Source organism: Salvelinus fontinalis, chromosome 39, assembly GCF_029448725.1.
Source record: "Salvelinus fontinalis isolate EN_2023a chromosome 39, ASM2944872v1, whole genome shotgun sequence".
Taxonomy (NCBI): Eukaryota; Metazoa; Chordata; class Actinopteri; order Salmoniformes; family Salmonidae; genus Salvelinus; species Salvelinus fontinalis.
Window position 1 is genome coordinate 14,562,264 of NC_074703.1, and position 22,839 is coordinate 14,585,102.

Genomic DNA, 22,839 nt, shown 5'->3' on the forward strand with positions numbered 1-22,839 from the left:
TCCTGGTGTCTCCTGGTGTTTCTGATGTCTCCTGGCGTCTCTGATGTCTCCTGGTGTCTCCTGGTGTCTCTGATGTCTCCTGGCGTCTCTGATGTCTCCTGGTGTCTCTGATGTCTCCTGGTGTTTCTGATGTCTCCTGGTGTTTCTGATGTCTCCTGGTGTCTCTGATGTCTCCTGGTGTTTCTGATGTCTCCTGGTGTCTCCTGGTGCCTCTGATGTCTCTGTCTCCTGGGCTTTGATGAGTTGAGATGAACTAGTACTTCATCGAAGGGAAAGATGGCCACTTTCAATTTGCTTCAGTAAACTTCAAATTTTTCTAATTTGAGAGCAGCCATAGCAGCATGGCTCAGTCTATAATTTCTTATCCTGTGTGTGTGTGTGTGTGTGTGTGTGTGTGTGTGTGTGTGTGTGTGTGTGTGTGTGTGTGTGTGTGTGTGTGTGTGTGTGTGTGTGTGTGTGTGTGTGTGTGTGTGTGTGTGTGTGTGTGTGTGTGTGCAAGAGAATGCCGAGATCCGACTGTTTGATCTCTGTAAATGATAAATGACAGACGCACCCCAATGCTCCGGCCAAAACATAAGGAGCTGTAATTGCACACCTCATTAAAAGAATGGAGTGAGATAAAGAGGGGGGGAGAGAGAGAGAGAGGGGGAGAGAGAGAGAGGGGGAGAGAGAGGCAGCAATATGCAACAGCAAGCAAATCCACTGTCTGTGGACGAAATCTCAAACCCCGTGCTGGGATGTTGTCGAGGCTTAATGTAAAGGGAATCCTCCATTGTAATTGTGGAATAATCCCTCCCTGCCCTTTGCCCTCTTAGAATGAAAATAATGTAATACTTGCATCTAGTGAGTGCCTCCATCTGTGCTGTAAAAAGTGGTGTTTTATAGTTGTATAGCTATAAGACTATTTCTGACCACGGTGGCAGAGGCAGTTATGTGTCGCATTTTCACATCAATCATTGTTTATTGATGGAGGTGTCATTGAATGCCCTCTAAGTCTTGAACGCAGCTCAACTGGAGCGGTTGGTGAAACACTTGGCAACCGTATTGGATTCTCTCGCTGTGTTGTTTTATTGTGATGTCATCGCCTCCTTCTGAGAAATGTAATTATGTCGGTCTCTCCGGGGTGCAGACACAGCCAAGTCATAGATCTGGGATTCCCACAGATGGGAAGTGTCCAACAAATATTCAGGCTTAACTTATTTATTGTAGACAGAGATGGCATTCCAATAACAGTAATACTGATATAGTGTCTGGCTTTTACCGATCAGGACTGGAAGGCCCTATTGCAGCACTGCCTCAGTCTGTACAGTAGTATGATGTATTGCCATGTTTAGCAAAATACAGTATTATACAGTAGATTCATGACTGTCATAGGCTGACACACTATCCTTCCTGGATTCTTCTCTCTCTCATTGGCGTCATAATATTGACGTCTCCGATGGGGGAAAAAGGTTGGTTTGTTTCCTAAATCCAGATGAAATCCTGAGATTAAAGCCTAAAAAGATCCTGTGATCAGTGGTAATAGCAGCATGCTGTCGTTTTAATCACACTACCATACCCTGTTTGTCTCCCAGCTGGGTCTCTTCTTTATGGTAAATCTGGCAATGTCTGTGCTCATGGTTACATAATAATGGATAGTGAGCACACTAATTCAAAGCACACAGTATTTGACTGTGTACTGGATGAGGTCTCTGGAAAGCATAGTGACAGGCTGCAGGTATTTATGACAATGACATGGTGCATCTCTCTACTGTAGTTGTCATACAGTAAAATCACGGCTTTTGAACAAATATTTTCACACACAAAAATATGTTAGTTATGCAACACAACATATATGGTTAGCACATCATAAAACAATGACTGTCTCCTCCTAGTTTCAAGGTCTGGGAGGTTTCTCTGAAGGCGGACCCTACAGGCATCATGTAGTCTCCCTGGTATTGCTGTCACTTGTCGTTAGCGATGGTGTAAAAGGGCATTAGAAGTGAGGGGGCTCCATAAAGGAATGCATACCATGCTGTTTGTGCTGTCCAAGAATAGGTTATAGTCCCAACAATTTGGACAATTATAACAGTGTCTCTACCCGGCTATTTCCCCCCTTCCTCCCCCTCAGAAAGTCCTAATCAGCCGTCCCTGTCAGGGAAAAGCCTCAATATGCTTGTCGTGTCAGAGGTGTTTTATTATGCTTGTGTGCTTTGTAGCCCCTGGCAATGTGATTAAGAGTGAACACCAGATTCTTCAGGTGATAGAGAGAGAGGGGAGGGGTTCGCCGATAATCCCAGTGATCACGTTAATACCTAGACTTAAAATGACTTCGCTGGCAGCGTAATGTTCCAGAAATCTCTACACAGACAAGCTGTAACAGTAGGAAATAAGCTGTTTGTGGTCGTTGAGTAAATATTTAGGTTGTTTGTGTTTTGGAAAGTGAATGAGATCCTGACCCTTGACCTTAATACATTTGCGCATCAGTTTTATTCCCCTCAGGCACTGACAGGACATGCCTATCTGGAGTTGACAATTGTGTGTGTGTGCATATCTGTGTCTGCGTGCACGTTTGTGTGCTATGTGCGTGTGCGTGTGCCTGCATGTGTGATTGACAGCTAGGCTGATCTCTGCTGTATTATTCTAGACCTGTGTATTAATCTCTGTCCTGTGTCCCTCTCTGCAGATTGTGGCCTTACGGGAGCAGAATGCCCACATCCAGAGGAAGGTGGCGTCAGGGGACGGGTCAGAGGACATGCTGGAGGGCACTGATGCCAGCCAGAAGGTACATAGCAAGGTGGGCGTCCATTGCGTTTACTATCCTTTTTTTTCTCTGTCAATATCCACGGCTTTTTATTGTTGATTATTTATCTCATGTGTTACTATCATTACGTTGACAGGGCTAACACTCAACATTTCAGTTTTCACATCAACGTAAACATGTCGGATATACAGTATATCACAAAAGTGAGTACACCCCTCACATTTTTGTAAATATTTGAGTATATCTTTTCATGTGACAACACTGAAGAAATTACACTTTGCTACAATGTAAAGTAGTGAGTGTACAGCTTGTATAACAGTGTAAATTTGCTGTCCCCTCAAAATAACTCAACACACAGCCATTAATGTCTAAACCGCTGGCAACAAAAGTGAGTACACCCCTAAGTGAAAATGTCCAAATTGGGCCCAATTAGCCATTTTCCCTCCCCGGTGTCATGTGACTCGTTAGTGTTACAAGGTCTCAGGTGTGAATGGGGAGCAGGTGTATTAAATTTGGTGTTATCGCTCTCACACTCCCTCATACTGACTGGTCACTGGAAGTTCAACATGGCACCTCATGGCAAAGAACTCTCTGAGGATCTGAAAATGTTTTTTGTTGCTCTACATAAAGATGGCCTGGGCTATAAGAAGATTGCCAAGACCCTGAAACTGAGCTGCAGTACGGTGGCCAAGACCATACAGTGGTTTAACTGGACAGGTTCCACTCAGAACAGGCCTCGCCATGGTCGACCAAAGAAGTTGAGTGCACGTGCTCAGCGTCATATCCAGAGGTTGTCTTTGGGAAATAGACGTATGAGTGCTGCCAGCATTGCTGCAGAGGTTGAAGGGGTGGGGGGTCAGCCTGTCAGTGCTCAGACCCCACGCCGTACACTGCATCAAATTGATCTGCATGGCTGTCGTCCCAGAAGGAAGCCTCTTCTAAAGATGATGCACAAGAAAGCCCGCAAACAGTTTGCTGAAGACAAGCAGACTAAGGACATGGATTACTGGAACCATGTCCTGTGGTCTGATGAGACCAAGATAAACTTATTTGGTTCAGATGGTGTCAAGCGTGTGTGGCGGCAACCAGGTGAGGAGTACAAAGACAAGTGTGTCTTGCCTACAGTCAAGCATGGTGGTGGGAGTGTCATGGTCTGGGGCTGCAAGAGTGCTGCCGGCACTGGGGAGCTACAGTTCATTGAGGGAACCATGAATGCCAACATGTACTGTGACATACAGAAGCAGAGCATGATCCCCTCCCTTCGGAGACTGGGCCGCAGGGTAGTATTCCAACATGATAACGGCCCCAAACACACCTCCAAGACGACCACTGCCTTGCTAAAGAAGCTGAGGGTAAAGGTGATGGACTGGCCAAGCATGTCTCCAGACCTAAACCCTATTGAGCATCTGTGGGGCATCCTCAAACAGAAGGTGGAGGAGTGCAAGGTCTCTAACATCCACCAACTCCATGATGTCGTCATGGAGGAGTGGAAGAGGACTCCAGTGGCAACCTGTGAAGCTCTGGTGAACTCCATGCCCAAGAGGGTTAAGGGCAGTGCTGGAAAATGATGGTGGCCACACAAAATATTGACACTTTGGGCCCAATTTGGACATTTTCACTTAGGGGTGTACTCACTTTTGTTGCCAGCGGTTTAGACATGAATGGCTGTGTATTGAGTTGTTTTGAGGGGACAGCAAATTTACACTGTTATACAAGCTGTACACTCACTACTTTACATTGTAGCAGAGTGTCATTTCTTCAGTGTTGTCACATGAAAAGATATACTCAAAAATTTACAAAAATGTGAGGGGTGTACTCACTTTTGTGATATACTGTATATACTTTTCAACTACCATTTTCATTGTTTCAGCACAGTTGTCCATTCATAGTCTGTGTTATCAGTATCATCGTGGTATCAAGCATGTTATCATTACACTAGCTCGATAGATACAGGCCTTCACCGTCAGCACAGTGTCTTTGAGCAGCCAGCTAGGCAGCGTGAAGGACACCCACAATCAGGTGATGTGTACTGTGTATGACCCCACCAGATTCCATTATACTGGAGCGCCCATACTTCTGAATACATCTGCATACAAGTGGTCCGAGATCAAATGTCCCATAATGCATCCACACTTCCATGATTAGTCAGACCAGAGTGAAACACAGTACCTTGAGCAGTCAAAGCGTAGAGAATTTCCCAATCCTCTCAGATATCAATACAGCACTTAGAATGCAGAAATCAACAGTGTCTTAGTCTCATAGAGGCTGCTACTGCAGAACAACAAACAGAGACATCAATGACAATTGAATTGTAGCTCTCGTCTCATGGTTTGGATGTGAGCTGAATCTCTAGGCTCGTGGATGAGCTGCACCTCGTGATGGGGACGCATTGTCAGGAGTGTATGATTCAGTTGAGCCTGACTGGGCGACAGCTGTCTGTGGTCTGTCATTCTGCAGAGTAGAGGGGTGGGGATGAGGGTGGTTGGAAGGTTGAAACTCCCCGTCACACACACCCTCCTTGTGGTTAGTGAGAGGGGAGTCACTCACTGTCACCATGCTGAGGTTTGAAGCGGTAGTCATGGCAGCCTCTTTAAGGTTCCATCCAGAGGTAGTCATGGCAGCCTCGTTAAGCTTCCATCCAGAGGTAGTCATGGCAGCCTCGTTAAGCTTCCATCCAGAGGTAGCCATGGCAGCCTCGTTAAGGTTCCATCCAGAGGTAGTCATGGCAGCCTCTTTAAGGTTCCATCCAGAGGTAGTCATGGCAGCCTCGTTAAGGTTCCATCCAGAGGTAGTCATGGCAGCCTCGTTAAGGTTCCATCCAGAGGTAGTCATGGCAGCCTCGTTAAGCTTCCATCAAGAGGTAGTCATGGCAGCCTCGTTAAGTTTCCATCCAGAGGTAGTCATGGCAGCCTCGTTAAGCTTCCATCCAGAGGTAGTCATGGCAGCCTCGTTAAGCTTCCATCCAGAGGTAGTCATGGCAGCCTCGTTAAGCTTCCATCCACAGGTAGTCATGGCAGCCTCGTTAAGCTTCCATCCAGAGGTAGTCATGGCAGCCTCGTTAAGCTTCCATCCAGAGGTAGTCATGGCAGCCTCGTTAAGCTTCCATCCAGAGGTAGTCATGGCAGCCTCGTTAAGGTTCCATCCAGAGGTAGTCATGGCAGCCTCTTTAAGCTTCCATCCAGAGGTAGTGACACGGATGATCTGCAGGGCTACTTCCTCCCGGGTTACAGGTTAGAGCCCTCCTCTCCGTCTCACTGCTCCTGGGTAGAAGGGTGTTGGAGTAGAGTGAACACACAGGCTAACGTCGTCGTCAGGCTGTCATCACACGTGTGACAGGTGGAGGGGTGTGTGTGTGTGTGTGTGTGTGTGTGTTGTGTTGTGTGTGCACGTGTGGCGCCGGAATTAACCAACAGGTCACATCATGACGCGGGGCATAGAGCTAGCTTTACCTGACGAGCCTGCTGTGCAGTCAGACATCCATGGCCTTTCCCTTCACTCTTAGTATCAACTACTTTTCTGCACTTCTAACCGTTAAGGCCTCAATATTATATAGTGATCGAAACTCAGACTATTTCCTGTTGAATACTAAAACCAAGAAGATTTAACCATAGCGGTAATCTTTTACAGTTTGCAATTTCAAAAGATAACGATAAAACCAAAGTGAGGCTAGCTTTTAGTGACATGCCCAAGCTACTGACATGAAATGTAGCAGCGCTGTGAAGTTGCTGTGATATGTAGACAGCTAGACGTATAAACGGGTCTAATTTAGCAAAAGGAAACAGTACACAGTAGCTTGTTCCCTACCAGATCAATCTGCCTCGATGGAGAAACAATGTTTAACGTCATGTCAATCCCTCCTAAAGGCTTTGTTACGAGTGTCAAGTCCGCCTCGTCCCCAACTGGATAACTCCCCTGCAGGCTTTACGAGCATACTCTCAGACACGCCGCAATGAAGTTTTTATTTCGAGAACCGGCTGTATAACTTGTTATCTCTGGAAAAAGCTCAAACCAGCCTGCACTAAAAGCCAAGCTAAGATAAATCCCAAAGTTTGTCCATTATGAGAGTAGACTTGAGTAGACTTGTTGGTATTAAAACCAGTGGGCTGATTTAATGGGTCCTGTTGCCTGACACTGTGAATCATTGATCACAGGCAGTAGGGAGAGAGGCCCAATTAGGGCAGTATGGCCAGATGGATGGGTATGGACGGGCAGCTGGCCCTGATACATGAGGATTGGTGGAGGAGGGAGAGGGGGGGGGGGTGAAGGAGAAAGAGAGAGGGGAAAGAGACATGGGAGAGGAGAGAAAGAGAGAGGGAGAGGAAAAGAAAAACATAACTCCCCCTCTCTCTATCTCTCTCTCAATTCAATTCAATTCAAGGGGCTTTATTGGCATGGGAAACATGTGTTAACATTGCCAAATCTCTCTCTCTCTGTCTCTGTCTCTCTCTCTCTCTCTCTCTCTCTCTCTCTCTCTCTCTGTCTCTCTCTCCCTCTCTCTCTCTCTGTGTGTCTCTTTCTCTCTCTCTCTCTCTCTCTCTCTCTCTCTCTCTCTCTCTCTCTCTCTCTCTCTCTCTCTCTCTCTCTCTCTCTCTCTGTCTCTCTCTCTCTCTCTCTCTCCCTCTCTCTCTCTCTCTCTCTCTCTGTGTCTCTCTCTCCCTCTCTCTCTCTCTCTCTCTGTGTGTCTCTTTCTCTCTCTCTCTCTCTCTGTGTCTCTCTCTCCCTCTCTCCCAGAGTCAAACCAAATCATATTCCTAATGCAAGTACCAAACCAATCTCTTCAATGCAGTCTGGAGTAATCTTTATAGTGCCTCCGTCACCCTGTGTGTGTGTCCATCTGAAATAAAACCAGAATAGGGGGCCAACAACCTCCAGCTGCTAAATGTATTCGAGCGCTAACGCTATCTCTCTTGACTGGAAAATGCAGAGGTCTGAAGAGGGATCTAGTCTGATTCAAGGCCCTCTCAGCCTGTACTTCAGCACTCACTGCAGAAGGCTTGACTGGAAATTATGTTGTTTCACCTCATCCATTTCAATTCAGCTAGCTAAAACAGTTTTGTGTGATGGTACCTAACTGACATAAAGCCTTTGAGTTGGTAGACAAGGTTAAGGTCAATTCCATTATTTCAATTAAATCAATCCACAAAAAAACAGAAATAGCTGAAAAGCAATTTTGAAATCCATTTAGAAATTCATAAGGATTTATGATTCTTTACTTAGCTCCTGATTTGACTGAATGGAAATGGAGTTGATACAGTAAGAGTCAAAACCTCTGGTTAATTGTCTCATTCTCTCTCATTCCCTCTCCCCCTGGTCCTCCAGCGCCTGTCCAACGGCTCCATGGAGTCGGCCCATGAGGCGGGCCAGGTGGTGGAGCTGCAGGACCTGCTGGAGAAGCAGAACTATGAGCTGGCCCAGATGAAGGAGCGCATGTCTTCCCTGTCGTCCCGCGTCTCCGAGGTGGAGCAGGAGCTGGACACCGCACGCAAGGACCTCATCAAGACAGAGGAGATGAGTACCAAGTACCAGAGGGACATCAAAGAGGTGAGGAGAGAGGTACATTCAAATGAGATGCTCCCACTCTCTAAGGAGAGACACACTCACTCACTCACTCACTCACTCACTCACTCACTCACACACACACACACACACACACACACACACACACACACACACACACACACACACACACTGTTAGTTGAGAGTTAGGGATGTTGAGAACATACATTAACAAGCATGAGGGAAATATGCATTCACTCCCTCAACCTCCTCTCTGATGACTTAGAGGAGTTACTGCCTCAGACAATCTGGATGGTTCTCGGAAAAGTAATGTATCCAGGCTTCTTTCTACACATTGGTACTCAGAGATGGTCTCTACTCATCTGTCCTGTGCTAAAGGCAGGCCATGAATGTCACACAATCACTGGCCCCTCTTATTTGGAGGAGAATTGAATGTCTATCCAGTGATGTGAATCAGAATGTGACCTGGCTCTTGTTCCACCTAGCTAGCGGCTAGCCCTGGTTGAGATTGCTATTGGTTGCTAATGATGATGGCAGGCTGGGCTCAGGGAGTGAGATCCAGCTAGATCCTTTATCAGCCCTGTCTAAGTAATTACCACTATCTGAGAACAGTGTTATATCATAACAACACTGGAGGACATTTCCTTCCCCTCTATACACACACTCACTGAGACTCCATACAGGAAATGAACCCTAGGAGATTTAGGGAGATACTGTTTGTGCTGTTGAGAAGGAAATGTACTCAACTCTGTGTGTCTGTGCATTGTACGTGTACATCTGTGTGTGTGTGCGTGTGTGTGTGTGTGTGTGACTACAGGCTATGTGTCAGAAGGAGGACATGGAAGAGAGGATCGTCACTCTGGAGAAGCGGTACCTCAGCGCCCAGAGAGAGTCCACCTCCCTGCACGACATCAGCGACAAACTGGAGAATGAGCTGGCCAATAAGGAAGCCTTCCTCAGACAGGTCACTTACCCTCTTCCACCAATCCTAACTTTAACCATTAGAGTGGTGGGGGAGCTGGGGGGGGGGGGGGTACAACACTGAACTAAGATCAGCATCTGAGGGATACTTTAACCTACAGCGGTGGTCCCCACTAACCCACTTTAAACCTTTGGTTTTAGGGTCACAACCCAGAAGGAATCAGAAGTGTCCCCACTGTGGGTTCCACCCACCTAGAAAAACCATGCCCTTTAGTACATGTTATCGCTAAGGCAAAACTCAATCCCATCTGGCGTCTCTGGTTTAACAAAACTCAATCCCATCTGGCGTCTCTGGTTTAACAAAACTCAATCCCATCTGGCGTCTCTGGTTTAACAAAACTCAATCCCATCTGGCGTCTCTGGTTTAACAAAACTCAATCCCATCTGGCGTCTCTGGTTTAACAAAACTCAATCCCATCTGGCGTCTCTGGTTTAACAAAACTTAATCCCATCTGGCGTCTCTGGTTTAACAAAACTCAATCCCATCTGGCGTCTCTGGTTTAACAAAACTCAATCCCATCTGGCGTCTCTGGTTTAACAAAACTCAATCCCATCTGGCGTCTCGTTTAACAAAACTCAATCCCATCTGGCGTCTCTGGTTTAACAAAACTCAATCCCATCTGGCGTCTCTGGTTTAACAAAACTCAATCCCATCTGGCATCTCTGGTTTAACAAAACTCAATCCCATCTGGCGTATCTGGTTTAACAAAACTCAATCCCATCTGGCGTCTCTGGTTTAACAAAACTCAATCCCATCTGGCGTCTCTGGTTTAACAAAACTCAATCCCATCTGGCGTCTCTGGTTTAACAAAACTCAATCCCATCTGGCGTCTCTGGTTTAACAAAACTCAATCCCATCTGGCGTATCTGGTTTAACAAAACTCAATCCCATCTGGCGTCTCTGGTTTAACAAAACTCAATCCCATCTGGCGTCTCTGGTTTAACAAAACTCAATCCCATCTGGCGTCTCTGGTTTAACAAAACTCAATCCCATCTGGCGTCTCTTGTTTAACAAAACTCAACCCCATCTGGCGTCTCTGGTTTGAAGGAGATCTCCATGGGCTCAGGAGGCTGGTGTTCTCTACATTAAGGGAGTACCGTAGTTACAATAGCATACATATTTGCTTAAATCCCCTGCGATCTGGACAATAACACAGCGTTTGTTGCCAGTAGTGATCAAGGATAACTCTCGTCTTTTATTAATAAGAGTTTCTAACATCCTGAAACGAGAGAGCATCTTGACATTGTGTTTAACTCCAGCTGAGTCATTTGCGTATGGGTCAGGATTTTTATTGTAGTTACGTGAAGATGCTGTGTGGGTGGATGTGCATGGTTGCTGTGCCTGAGTTATTTGCTATTGTGAATAATATTATGATTAAGGAGGGTTAGCAATCACAGATACAGCACCAACAGCTGAGCTCAAGGCAGATAGATTTTCATTAAAAAATAGCCAAGCTATAGAGAACACACACATATACACACACACACACACATGAATCCGCATTGCTAGACAGAAAGTACTCTGTGCACATTTAAGCAATAAGTCCCGAGGAGATGTGGAATATGGCCAATATACCACGGCTAAGTGCTGTTCTTATGTACGTCGCAACGTGGAGTGCCTGGACACAGCCCTTAGCCGTAGTATATTGGCCATATATCACAAACCCCCGAGGTGCCTTACTGCTATTATAAACTGGTTACCAACGTAATTAGAGCAGTAAAAGTTCATGTTTTCTCATACCCGTGATATATGGTCGGATATACACAATCAATCAGTCAATGAAATGTATTTATAAGGCCCTTTTTACATCAGCTTAAAACCCCAAACAGCAAGCAATGCAGATGTAGAAGCACAGTGGCTAGGAAAAACTCGCTACAAAGGCCAGAACCTAGGAAGAAACCTAGAGAGGAACCAGGCTCTGATGGGTGGCCAGGTGGAGGATATAACAGAACATGGCCAAGATGTTCATATATGACCAGCAGGGTCAGATAATAATAATCACAGTGGTTGTAGAGGGTGCAACAGGTCAGCACCTCAGGAGTAAATGTCAGATTGTTTTTCATAGCCGATCATTCAGAGTTAGAGACAGCAGGTGCGGTAGAGAAGAAAGTCCAAAATAGCAGGTCCGGGACAAGGCTGAGACAGGACGGGTCGGGAGACACTGTGGCCCTGGCAGGATATAACAGGCAGGATATAACCCAACCTACTTTGCCTAGGCACAGCCACCACACCCCTAGAGGGATATCTTCAACCACCAACCTACTACCCTGAGACAAGGCCGAGTATATCCCACGAAGACTCCCCCACAGCACAAACTCAAGGGGGGGGCGCCAACCCGGACAGGAAGATCACGTCAGTGACTCAACCCACTCAAGTGACGCACCTCTCCTAGGGACGGCATGGAAGAGCACCAGTAAGCCAGTGACTCAGCCCCCATAATTGGGTTAGAGGCAGAGAATCCCAGTGGAGAGAGGGGAACCGGCCAGACAGTATACCATGGCTGTCAGCCAATCAGCATTCAGGGCTCGAACCACCCAGTTTATAAAAGGAAATAAACCATAAGCAATTTCCATGTGCAATTTTCTAAACGTACATTTCTAATCCAATGTTTGCCCTTGGTTTGTCTTTGTCATTGTTCCTTAGGTTCTTTCCAATGGCATCCTGACTCATTCCCTTGCCACTAGGAAATTTGTGCTAAGTCTAACTGCGAACTCCAACCAGGGATGAGAGTTGAATGATACTCCATCCAGCAGCATTCTCAGAGCATGCAAAAATGAAGCCCCAAACCCTCCTATGGACCTAGCACTCACATCACACCACCACCCCTGCTGATCTGTTTTTTCTTGTTGCCGTGCCGATGGCCCTGCCCCAGTGCCTGGGCACTGACTTTTGAAGATGAGTTACTCAGTAGGGACAAAGAGGGGAGACAGAGAGATTAAAGGAAGGATGGAGAGAGAGGATGCAGGGAGTCATTTTTCCCCCCAAGGCCAGTAGAGTGCTGGGCCTGTGTATACATACAGTAGTAGTAAATACACAGTATAGCTGAGAGACACACACAGAGAGCCCTGGACTGGCTCCTCCAGGCCCCCCACGGACCCTAGCCCACTCATGTCTAATTACTGGGTATGGGCTGCCAGGGCCGATGCTATGGGGGGGATGGGAGCTTCTGTTGCTGTTGGAGACAGCTGCCAAATAGTCTCTGGAAATGGAACAGCCTGAAACTGAGCAGAGCCAGGAGGAAGATTGACTGGGACATAGGGAAACAGAGGTTTCACTTTGTCTCTACTGCTGTACCTTAAATGATGTATACTAGGGGTGTGCATCTATCTCTTTCAATACGATTTGATACATATCTAGATATACGGGCTCCAATACGATATAGGAACGAGCTGGGCCTCTGAGCTGAATCCGTCTAAACTGACGTGTGTTTGTTTGTAAATGATGTATGTCTATGGTGTATGTACTATGTAAGGCACCTGAGCTGAGCCACACCACTATCAGATTAGGGGTGGTAATGTTTTTTGTCCCCCCCACTTTCATTCTGAAATCACCATCACCCATTAATTAACTTATCATTTTTGCAGATTAAGTGTTTGATCTAGTAATGTATCAATATGTATCGTTTACAAATTAGCTATGACATGGGCAATGAATATACAGCACAATTTTGGATTTCACCCCCATCTCCAAATCGAATGGTGTTTTTACGGAGTGAGATTATGTTCTCCTCCTTGCTTCGGCCTTGCAGTGAGCCTCACAAAATGATTTCTGTCCTCGTTATGAAATGTTCAACTTTTTACCTGTATATAAGAAACAATAACCATATGCACTGAATGTTTAAAACAGAACTACCGAAACCTTTGCTGTTGGTGAACCTGAACAATCAAAATCAAATATATTGTAAAACCCGTTCAGCAGGTATAGTCAGATGAGAGTTACGTCTCCGGTAGTTGAATTTTATTCCAGTAAAACACAATTTTCAACAGCGCAAAGACACCAATAACCTAGCAAATGACAGCGGTTGTCATTCAATGAATAAATCCTAATATCACGCAAGCTATTTTAGCATTTGAATGCTGAAGGTGCCCGTAGATGTGCAAGATCAGGAACAGGCGTCAGTTTGCGAAACTGGGAACGGTGCGCAGTTTGACTATAGGCTACTGATATCGCCCGGGGTTGTTCAGCATGCAAAATGACTTGTAGATCAATGACTGCCAACACAGTTAAATGCAGTTGGATACTGAAGGAGAGGACGCATCAGCTGAGAGGTATTTTCAGAAGATAGAATGTAATATGAGCAAAACATTTTAGTGAACCAGCGATTCGTAACTTTTGAATTTAATTTAATTTAATTTCTGACCGATCCATCCTGCATTTGGATCGGTTTAGGGTCCGCGGAACAATGCGCTCGTATCTTAAACATTTGATTAGGGGACCGATGTGTATCGGTGAATCATTACATCCCTAATGTATACTCTATGTAGTGGAAGGTTGTCTGTGGTTCTGATATAGAATGACTTCAGTGTATACATACAGTAAATCAAATCAAATGTTATTGTCACATACAAATCACATTGTATTTGTCACATACACATGGTTAGCAGATGTTAATGCGAGTGTAGCGAAATGCTTGTGCTTCTAGTTCCGACAATGCAGTAATAACCAACAAGAAATCTAACCTAACAATTTCACAACAACTACCTTATACACACAAGTGTAAAGGGATGAAGAATATGTACATAAAGATATATGAATGAGTGATGGTACAGAACGGCATAGGCAAGATGCAGTAGATGGTATAGAGTACAGTATATACATATGAGATTAGTAATGTAGGGTATGTAAACATAGAAAAGTGGCATTGTTTAAAGTGGCTAGTGATACATGTATTACATAAAGATGGCAAGATGCAGTAGATGGTATAGAGTACAGTATATATATATGAGATTAGTAATGTAGGGTATGTAAACATTATATTAAGTGGCATTGTTTAAAGTGGCTAATGATACATTTTTTACATACATTTTTCCGTTATTAAAGTGGCTGGAGTTGAGTCAGTATGTTGGCAGCAGCCACTCAATGTTAGGGGTGGCTGTTTAACAGTCTGATGGCCTTGAGATAGAAGCTGTTTTTCAGTCTCTCGGTCCCTGCTTTGATGCACCTGTACTGACCTCGCCTTCTGGATGATAGCGGGGTGAACAGGCAGTGGCTCAGGTGGTTGTTATCCTTGATGATCTTTATGGCCTTCCTGTGACATCGGGTGGTGTAGGTGTCCTGGAGGGCAGGTAGTTTCCCCCCGGTGATGCGTTGTGCAGACCTCACTACCCTCTGGAGAGCCTTGCGGTTGTGGGCGGAGCAGTTGCCGTACGAGGCGGTGATACAGCCCGACAGGATGCTCTCGATTGTGAATCTGTAGAAGTTTGTGAGTACTTTTGGTGACAAGCCGAATTTCTTCAGCCTCCTGAGGTTGAAGACGCGCTGCTGCACCTTCTTCACCACGCTGTCTGTGTGGGTGGACCAATTCAGTTTGTCCGTGATGTGTACGCCAAGGAACTTTCCACCTTCTCCACTACTGTCCCGTCGATGTGGATAGGGGGGTGCTCCCTCTGCTATTTCCTGAAGTCCACGATCATCTCCTTTGTTTTGTTGACATTGAGTATGAGGTTATTTTCCTGACACCACACTCCGAGGGCCCTCACCTCCTCCCTGTAGGCCGTCTCGTTGTTGTTGGTAATCAAGCCTACCACTGTAGTGTCGTCTGCAAACTTGATGATTGAGTTGGAGGCGTGCATGGCCACGCAGTCATGGGTGAACAGGGAGTACAGGAGATGGCTGAGAACGCACCCTTGTGGGGTCCAAGTGTTGAGGATCAGCGGGGTGGAGTTTCCTACTCTCACCAACTGGGGGCGGCCCGTCAGAAAGTCCAGGACCCAGTTGCGCATGGCGGGGTCGAGACCCAGGGTCTTGAGCTTAATGATTAGTTTGGAGGGTACTATGGTGTTAAATGCTAAGCTGTAGTCGATGAACAGCACTCTTACATAGGTATTCCTCTTGTCCAGATGGGTTAGGGCAGTGTGATTGCGATTGCGTCGTCTGTGGACCTATTAGAGCGGTAAGCAAATTGGAGTGGGTCTAGGGTGTCAGGTAGGGTGGTATGATCCTTGACTAGTCTCTCAAAGCACTTCATGATGACGGAAGTGAGTGCTACGGGGCGATAGTCATTTAGCTCAGTTACCTTAGCTTTCTTGGGAACAGGAACAATGGTGGCCCTCTTGAAGCATGTGGGAACAGCAGACGGGGATAGGGATTGATTGAGTATGTCTGTTAACACGCCTGCCAGCTGGTCTGCGCATGCTCTGAGGACGCGGCTGGGGATGCCGTCTGGGCCGGCAGCCTTGTGAGGGTTAACACATTTAAATGTTTTACTCACGTTGGCTGCGGTATGTATGCTGTATTCTGTTCTATATGTATTACATGTGACTTAGTTTGTCCAGAAATACTCAGATAACGCTCTTGAGAATGGCATTGAGTGGTGCTCCATGTGTGATATGGGACGAGGTCATAAGTCACAATGTTTCCCTCTGTGTGTGTGTTTCCCTGTGCGTGTGTGTTTGTTTCCCTGTGCATGCATGGCGTGTGTGTGTGTGCAGATGGAGGATAAGAACAGGCAGCTGCTGGAGCGTTTGGAGCTAGCAGAGCAGAAGCTGCAGCAGACCATGAGAAAGGCTGAGACCCTGCCAGAGGTTGAGGCTGAACTGGCTCAGAGGATAGCAGCACTCACCAAGGTGAGAGGACACACACACACACATACACGGTCACACACACATAAACACACGTGTGTGCATGCAGACTCAGACGCAGCACACTTTGCTCCCATCGTTAAAGTAACTCCAGTGCTTCCAGATTTCTATGAATTATGACCTAAAATGAAATACAATATGAGTGAAATAGTTCCCTTCACACAGTTTTACAAATGAATTATGTTAAAAAGCATATTTTCTGTGTTGGAATGTTGTGGGCATACCGCAACAACCAAATGGTGTGGGCGTATACCGATCATATAAAATATTCTTGCAAGTAGACCGCTGATTGGCCAGCTCATCCTCCGGGAGCAAATAGCAAGCATTTTTGAAACAGTCTGTTTGAGGTGGGGTCTTTTATGTGTTCTTTTCCAATTTATGCTTAGGCCACAAATACGAGTATAGGATGAGTCAGCTAAATTCTTTGGGTATGAGTTAACAGAATATGAACTTTTAAAATCACTGGACAGTTACTTTAACCGCTCCATCATATTCTAGGAGAGTTCATTTCAAAACTGCTTATGTATAACTGATTATCATCATACATGTAGAATATTCCGGAGTGAGTCTTTTCAATAATGTGTTGTTTGTTATGTGTTAGTACTGTATGTGCAGGCTATGCATGCGATCACCTCTGACCCTGTAATATGTTCCTCTCCTCTCCTGCTGCCCCATAGTCTGACTCGAGCTCCGCCTCCTCTCCTGATGATTATCAGTTTGTTATGGAAGCTAAACTCCAAGACATGAACTCCATTCTTAGGAAGGTAGTCCCACAGGGTGCAGTACTGTCGCTAACTACTAGACTACATTTAAAAAAAAATCCATGCTGGTTTTCTTTCTTTCTGTTGTCGCGAGTCATTGTACTGGGATTGCTTGTGGGGGATCTTTGTTTTTCCTTGTGTCCGTAGGCAGGGTTGAAACTGTGGGGAAAGCTGCATGTCACTGGCTGGGCTCATTGCTAGTAGACTTAACTGCTGCAGCAACTGCTTGTGACCTGGCCCTTCTCTCACCCCTCTCTCTACCTGTGCTTTGGTGATCTATCTGTTCCATCTGAGACTGGAGGAGTAGAGGCTTTTGGCTCTGTCTTGTCTTGTTGCCCCTGCATTATGTGCCTGTGTTGCCCTCCATGGCTGCTAAACTGGCGGGTCACTGTGCCCCCTGCCCCCCTTTCTCCCCCCCCTGTCTGTGTGGTGGCCCCTGCAGGCGGAGGAGCGCCACGGCAGCATCGAGGAACGCATGAGGCACCTGGAGGGACAGCTGGAGGAGAAGCACCAGGAGCTGCTCAGAGTGAGTCACCCCCGGGGGACTGTGCTAACATGCTGGGCTAGGTTACGCTACATGATGCTATGCCGCCTGTGTGCTGACCATGGGCAGCCTAGCGTGCTAGCTGCCATAAGGCTAGTTTGCTAGATTAAGCTACATGCTGCTACATTCTGCTTTTGAAAGTCACACACTTTGTATCTTTGTCCCCCTCAGGCTCGGCAGAGAGAAAAGATGAATGAGGAACACAACAAGCGCCTGTCGGACACGGTGGACAGACTTCTCACAGAGTCCAACGAACGTCTTCAGCTCCACCTGAAAGAGAGGATGGCTGCTCTGGAAGAGAAGGTTAAACATGGAGACCACAAGTTTTATTTCAGATGAATTTGAGGAAATGGCCATAGATTGACTGGAATACTTCCCTTTCCATTTCAGAATGTTTTAATACAAGACTCGGAAGGCTACAGAAAACAGTATGAGGATTCAATCCATGAAAAAGTACGTCCCCCCGGATCAGAAGTGATTATGTTTTTCTCTCCCTCAGTTTTACATTTTTTACGAGGTTGGTTTAATAAAGTGCTTTTTAATAGATAAATAATGATCTGGGTGTTGGGCTTTGGGTTTAATTTGTTTTTTATTTATTTATTTATTTTTAATCCCATTTTCTCCCCAATTTTTCGTGGTATCCAATCGCTAGTAATTACTACCTTGTCTCATCGCTACAACTCCCGTACGGGCGGAAGCCAGCCGCACCAATGTGTCGGAGGAAACACCGTGTACCTGGCCCCCTTGGGTGGCGCGCACTGCGCCCGGCCCGCCACAGGAGTCGCTGGAGCGCGATGAGACAAGGATATCCCTACCGGCCAAACCCTCCCTACCCCGGACGACGCTATGCCAATTGTGCGTCGCCCCACGGACCTCCCGGTCGCGGCCGGCTGCGACAGAGCCTGGGCGCGAACCCAGAGACTCTGGTGGCGCAGTTAGCACTGCGATGCAGTGCCCTAGACCACTGCGCCACCCGGGAGGCCCTGGGTTTAATTTGTTATCATCTTCTCCATTGAATATTCACAAGAAACCGTTGCTCTCGGTTCAGATAGTGAGATAGTTATAATCCATAACCAGGCAGAGTACGAGAACTGACTAGCAAGTGCTGTCCAATCATGTTGTGGTGATTGAAATTGAAATCCAGGGTTTTACAGTAATGAATAAGAAACTTCACAAGGTTTTCTGTACACCTCATGTCGTCCCTGTTTCCCGGCTTCCCTCCAGACTCATCTGGCAGATGAGATAGACAAGCTGAGATCAGAGTTGGACCAGTTCCGACTGAGAACAGGCTCACTCACAGAACCCACTCTGTCACGGTATGGGTGAGTTTGTAGGACAGTGTGTGTGTGTGTGTGTGTGTGTGTGTGTGTGTGTGTGTGTGTGTGTGTGTGTGTGTGTGTGTGTGTGTGTGTGTGTGTGTGTGTGTGTGTGTGTGTGTGTGTGTGTGTGTGTGTGTGTGTGTGTCTGGTTGGGGGATTCCTTTTATGTAGATATCCTACAGAAACCCTCAGAAATAATGTGTCATGTCTCTGTTTGTTCAAGATGGAGTAGTGACAGAACATAACTGTAACATTTTCCCAACATCTCCATTTAGATTCAGCTACATTTCTCTGAGATGATTAGAGATAGCATCACTACATAGATCCTTCTGCTTCCCTCCAATACCTACATTTAAATTAGATAACATTTTTCCACTGACAAAATGTGTGATAAAGTCCAATAACTGGGCTGGAGTTCTGTGATGACAGCAGCTGTCATGATCTCCTGATTGTCCTCTTCAGTCACAACTCATTAGAAAAGCAATTTGCCACCGGTTGAAAACCACACAAGCACTGACTGTTGATTCCTTACAAATTGCCTGATACATCACAACACCGTCTTCATACTAGATAAGCAAGCAGGCCATTTTAAACAAGCAGATCCTCTTGGTTTTGGTATTATTCTTTGCACAATATCTGCGATTTCAGTGCTGCCTTTGAACAAACTTGATGTTACGGTGTCTGACATGCATGTTCTCTCTCTCTGTGTTTCTGTCTCTCTCTTCTCTTCTCTTCTCTTCTCTATCTATCTATCTATCTATCTATCTATCTATCTATCTATCTATCTATCTATCTATCTGTCAGGTCTCACCTGGACACGTCGGGGGAGCTCCGCTTCTCCCTGGGCTCCCTAGCTGAGACCCAGTCAGACCACTACCGGTCAGCCAAGGTCATCCGCAGGCCCAGGAGAGGACGCATGGGTCTCCGCAGGGACGAGAGCAAGGTCAGGAACTAGTCTCTCTCTGGTCAGCCCTGGCTGAGGTAGAGGCAGTAGTAGGACTATTATATCCATTAAGCCAGGAAAGCTTAAACAAGTACAGATAAAGTCTTTGAACTCTGTATGACCAACATGGTTGCATGGAGTCAGACTGTTAGCATTAGCACGACAGAGGGAAACCTGTTGGAGATAGGTGTGAATGGTTAGCATTGCCTTTGAGGATCATTGTTATAAATTGCTACTGTTACAGTGTCTCAGGATTGTAACATAAATCACCATGAAGACTGAAATAACCTGGAGATAAATACTGACATTCTGCATTCATCTTTGAAGCTTGTTTCAGCGTATTTTTTTTAAATTAAAAACTATTTAATGGTTTATTAAGATACTTTGGGGCGTATTAAAAGTCAAGCCTCATTATTTTGTCTGATGAAAGGAGAATTAGTAGAGACATTTTAGGCTCCCTGAAGCTGACAGCTTTACTTAGCCAATTATTTTATCAAACCAAAATACTGCATTGAATGTATTAATCATAATGTGTGCTGTAATATTTGTACAGTGCAAAAACATATTCAAGTCTCTTTACATAAAACTTTCACATCTCTCTACAGTTATGTCATCCTGCCCATGATGTTTTACCAGGGTTACCTCAAGAACACTCCCTTCCCTTGATTAGTGCACACTTCCCTTGATTAGTGCACACTTCCCTTGATTAGTGCACACTTCCCTTGATTAGTGCACACTTCTGTATCTGTGAACCCTCCCTCCCCAACAGGCTAAGTCACTGGGGGAGCACGAGTGGCGCTCTCAGCAGCTAGGCATCCTGGGTAGCCACCCGTTTGAGAGTGAGATGTCTGACATGTCGGACATTGATGACGATGACCGGGAGACCATGTTCAGCTCCATGGACCTGCTGTCCCCCGGCGGTCACTCAGACGCCCAGACCCTAGCCATGATGCTGCAGGAGCAGCTGGACGCCATTAACAAAGAGATACGGTACGGGACCTTAACCCTGCTCTTATTGGACAGAACATGCTAGGGACCAGACATTTACCTGACCTTAACCCTGCTCTTATTGGATAGACCATGCTAGGGACCAGACATTTACCTGACTTTAACCCTGCTCTTATTGGACAGACCATGCTAGGGACCAGACATTTACCTGACTTTAACCCTGCTCTTATTGGACAGACCATGCTAGGGACCAGACATTTACCTGACTTTAACCCTGCTCTTATTGGACAGACCATGCGAGGGACCAGACATTTACCTGACTTTAACCCTGCTCTTATTGGACAGAGCATGCTAGGGACCAGACATTTAGCTGACTTTAACCCTGCTCTTATTGGACAGACCATGCTAGGGACTAGACATTTAGCTGACTTTAACCCTGCTCTTATTGGACAGACCGTGCTAGGGACCAGACATTTACCTGACTTTAACCCTGCTCTTTTTGGACAGACCATGCTAGGGAACAGACATTTAGCTGACTTTAACCCTGCTCTTATTGGACAGACCATGCTAGGGACCAGACATTTACCTGACTTTAACCCTGCTCTTATTGGACAGACCATGCGAGGGACCAGACATTTACCTGACTTTAACCCTGCTCTTATTGGACAGAGCATGCTAGGGACCAGACATTTAGCTGACTTTAACCCTGCTCTTATTGGACAGACCATGCTAGGGACTAGACATTTACCTGACTTTAACCCTGCTCTTATTGGACAGACCGTGCTAGGGACTAGACATTTACCTGACTTTAACCCTGCTCTTATTGGACAGACCGTGCGAGGGACCAGACATTTATCTGACTTTAACCCTGCTCTTATTGGACAGACCATGCTAGGGACTAGACATTTACCTGACTTTAACCCTGCTCTTATTGGACAGACCGTGCGAGGGACTAGACATTTACCTGACTTTAACCCTGCTCTTATTGGACAGACCATGCTAGGGACTAGACATTTACCGGACTTTAACCCTGCTCTTATTGGACAGACCATGCTAGGGACCAGACATTTACCTGACTTTAACCCTGCTCTTATTGGACAGACCATGCTAGGGACCAGACATTTACCTGACTTTAACCCTGCTCTTATTGGACAGACCATGCTAGGGACCAGACATTTAGCTGACTTTAACCTTGCTCTTATTGGACAGACCATGCAAAGGACCAGACATTTACCTGACTTTAACCCTGCTCTTATTGGACAGACCGTGCTAGGGACTAGACATTTACCTGACTTTAACCCTGCTCTTATTGGACAGACCATGCGAGGGACCAGACATTTAGCTGACTTTAACCCTGCTCTTATTGGACAGACCATGCTAGGGACCAGACATTTACCTGACTTTAACCCTGCTCTTATTGGACAGACCATGCGAGGGACCAGACATTTAGCTGACTTTAACCCTGCTCTTATTGGACAGACCGTGCTAGGGACTAGACATTTACCTGACTTTAACCCTGCTCTTTTTGGACAGACCATGCTAGGGACCAGACATTTACCTGACTTTAACCCTGCTCTTATTGGACAGACCATGCTAGGGACCAGACATTTACCTGACTTTAACCTTGCTCTTATTGGATAGACCATGCTAGGGACCAGACATTTACCTGACTTTAACCCTGCTCTTATTGGACAGACCATGCTAGGGACTAGACATTTACCTGACTTTAACCCTGCTCTTTTTGGACAGACCATGCTAGGGACCAGACATTTACCTGACTTTAAGCCTGCTCTTATTGGACAGAGCATGCTAGGGACCAGACATTTAGCTGACTTTAACCCTGCTCTTATTGGACAGACCATGCTAGGGACCAGACATTTAGCTGACTTTAACCCTGCTCTTATTGGACAGACCATGCTAGGGACCAGACATTTACCTGACTTTAACCCTGCTCTTATTGGACAGACCATGCTAGGGACCAGACATTTAGCTGACTTTAACCCTGCTCTTATTGGACAGAGCATGCTAGGGACCAGACATTTACCTGACTTTAACCCTGCTCTTTTTGGACAGAACATACTAAGGACCAGACATTTACCTGACTTTAACCCTGCTCTTTTTGGACAGACCATGCTAGGGACCAGACATTTAGCTGACTTTAACCCTGCTCTTATTGGACAGAGCATGCTAGGGACCAGACATTTAGCTGACTTTAACCCTGCTCTTATTGGACAGACCATGCTAGGGACTAGACATTTACCTGACTTTAACCCTGCTCTTAT

General features: G+C 46.0%; 1 protein-coding gene across 23 annotated transcripts in view; it reads left to right on the forward strand.

Moving 5' to 3' along the window:
• The window catches only part of LOC129838266 (liprin-alpha-2-like), a 277,919-nt gene that overhangs the window by 217,543 nt on the left and 37,537 nt on the right, over positions 1-22,839 (forward strand). For 11 of the 23 annotated variants that reach the window (XM_055905110.1, XM_055905111.1, XM_055905094.1 and 8 more), the window contains 11 exons: positions 2,666-2,776; positions 8,063-8,296; positions 9,078-9,224; positions 15,893-16,027; positions 16,720-16,806; positions 17,246-17,329; positions 17,519-17,650; positions 17,738-17,800; positions 18,572-18,669; positions 19,471-19,609; positions 20,379-20,599. In XM_055905110.1, coding sequence (XP_055761085.1) covers positions 2,666-2,776; positions 8,063-8,296; positions 9,078-9,224; positions 15,893-16,027; positions 16,720-16,806; positions 17,246-17,329; positions 17,519-17,650; positions 17,738-17,800; positions 18,572-18,669; positions 19,471-19,609; positions 20,379-20,599 — 1,451 coding nt within the window. The remainder of the gene's footprint in view (positions 1-2,665; positions 2,777-8,062; positions 8,297-9,077; positions 9,225-15,892; positions 16,028-16,719; positions 16,807-17,245; positions 17,330-17,518; positions 17,651-17,737; positions 17,801-18,571; positions 18,670-19,470; positions 19,610-20,378; positions 20,600-22,839) is intronic. The other 12 variants (XM_055905113.1, XM_055905107.1, XM_055905109.1 and 9 more) reach the window with 8 other exon arrangements.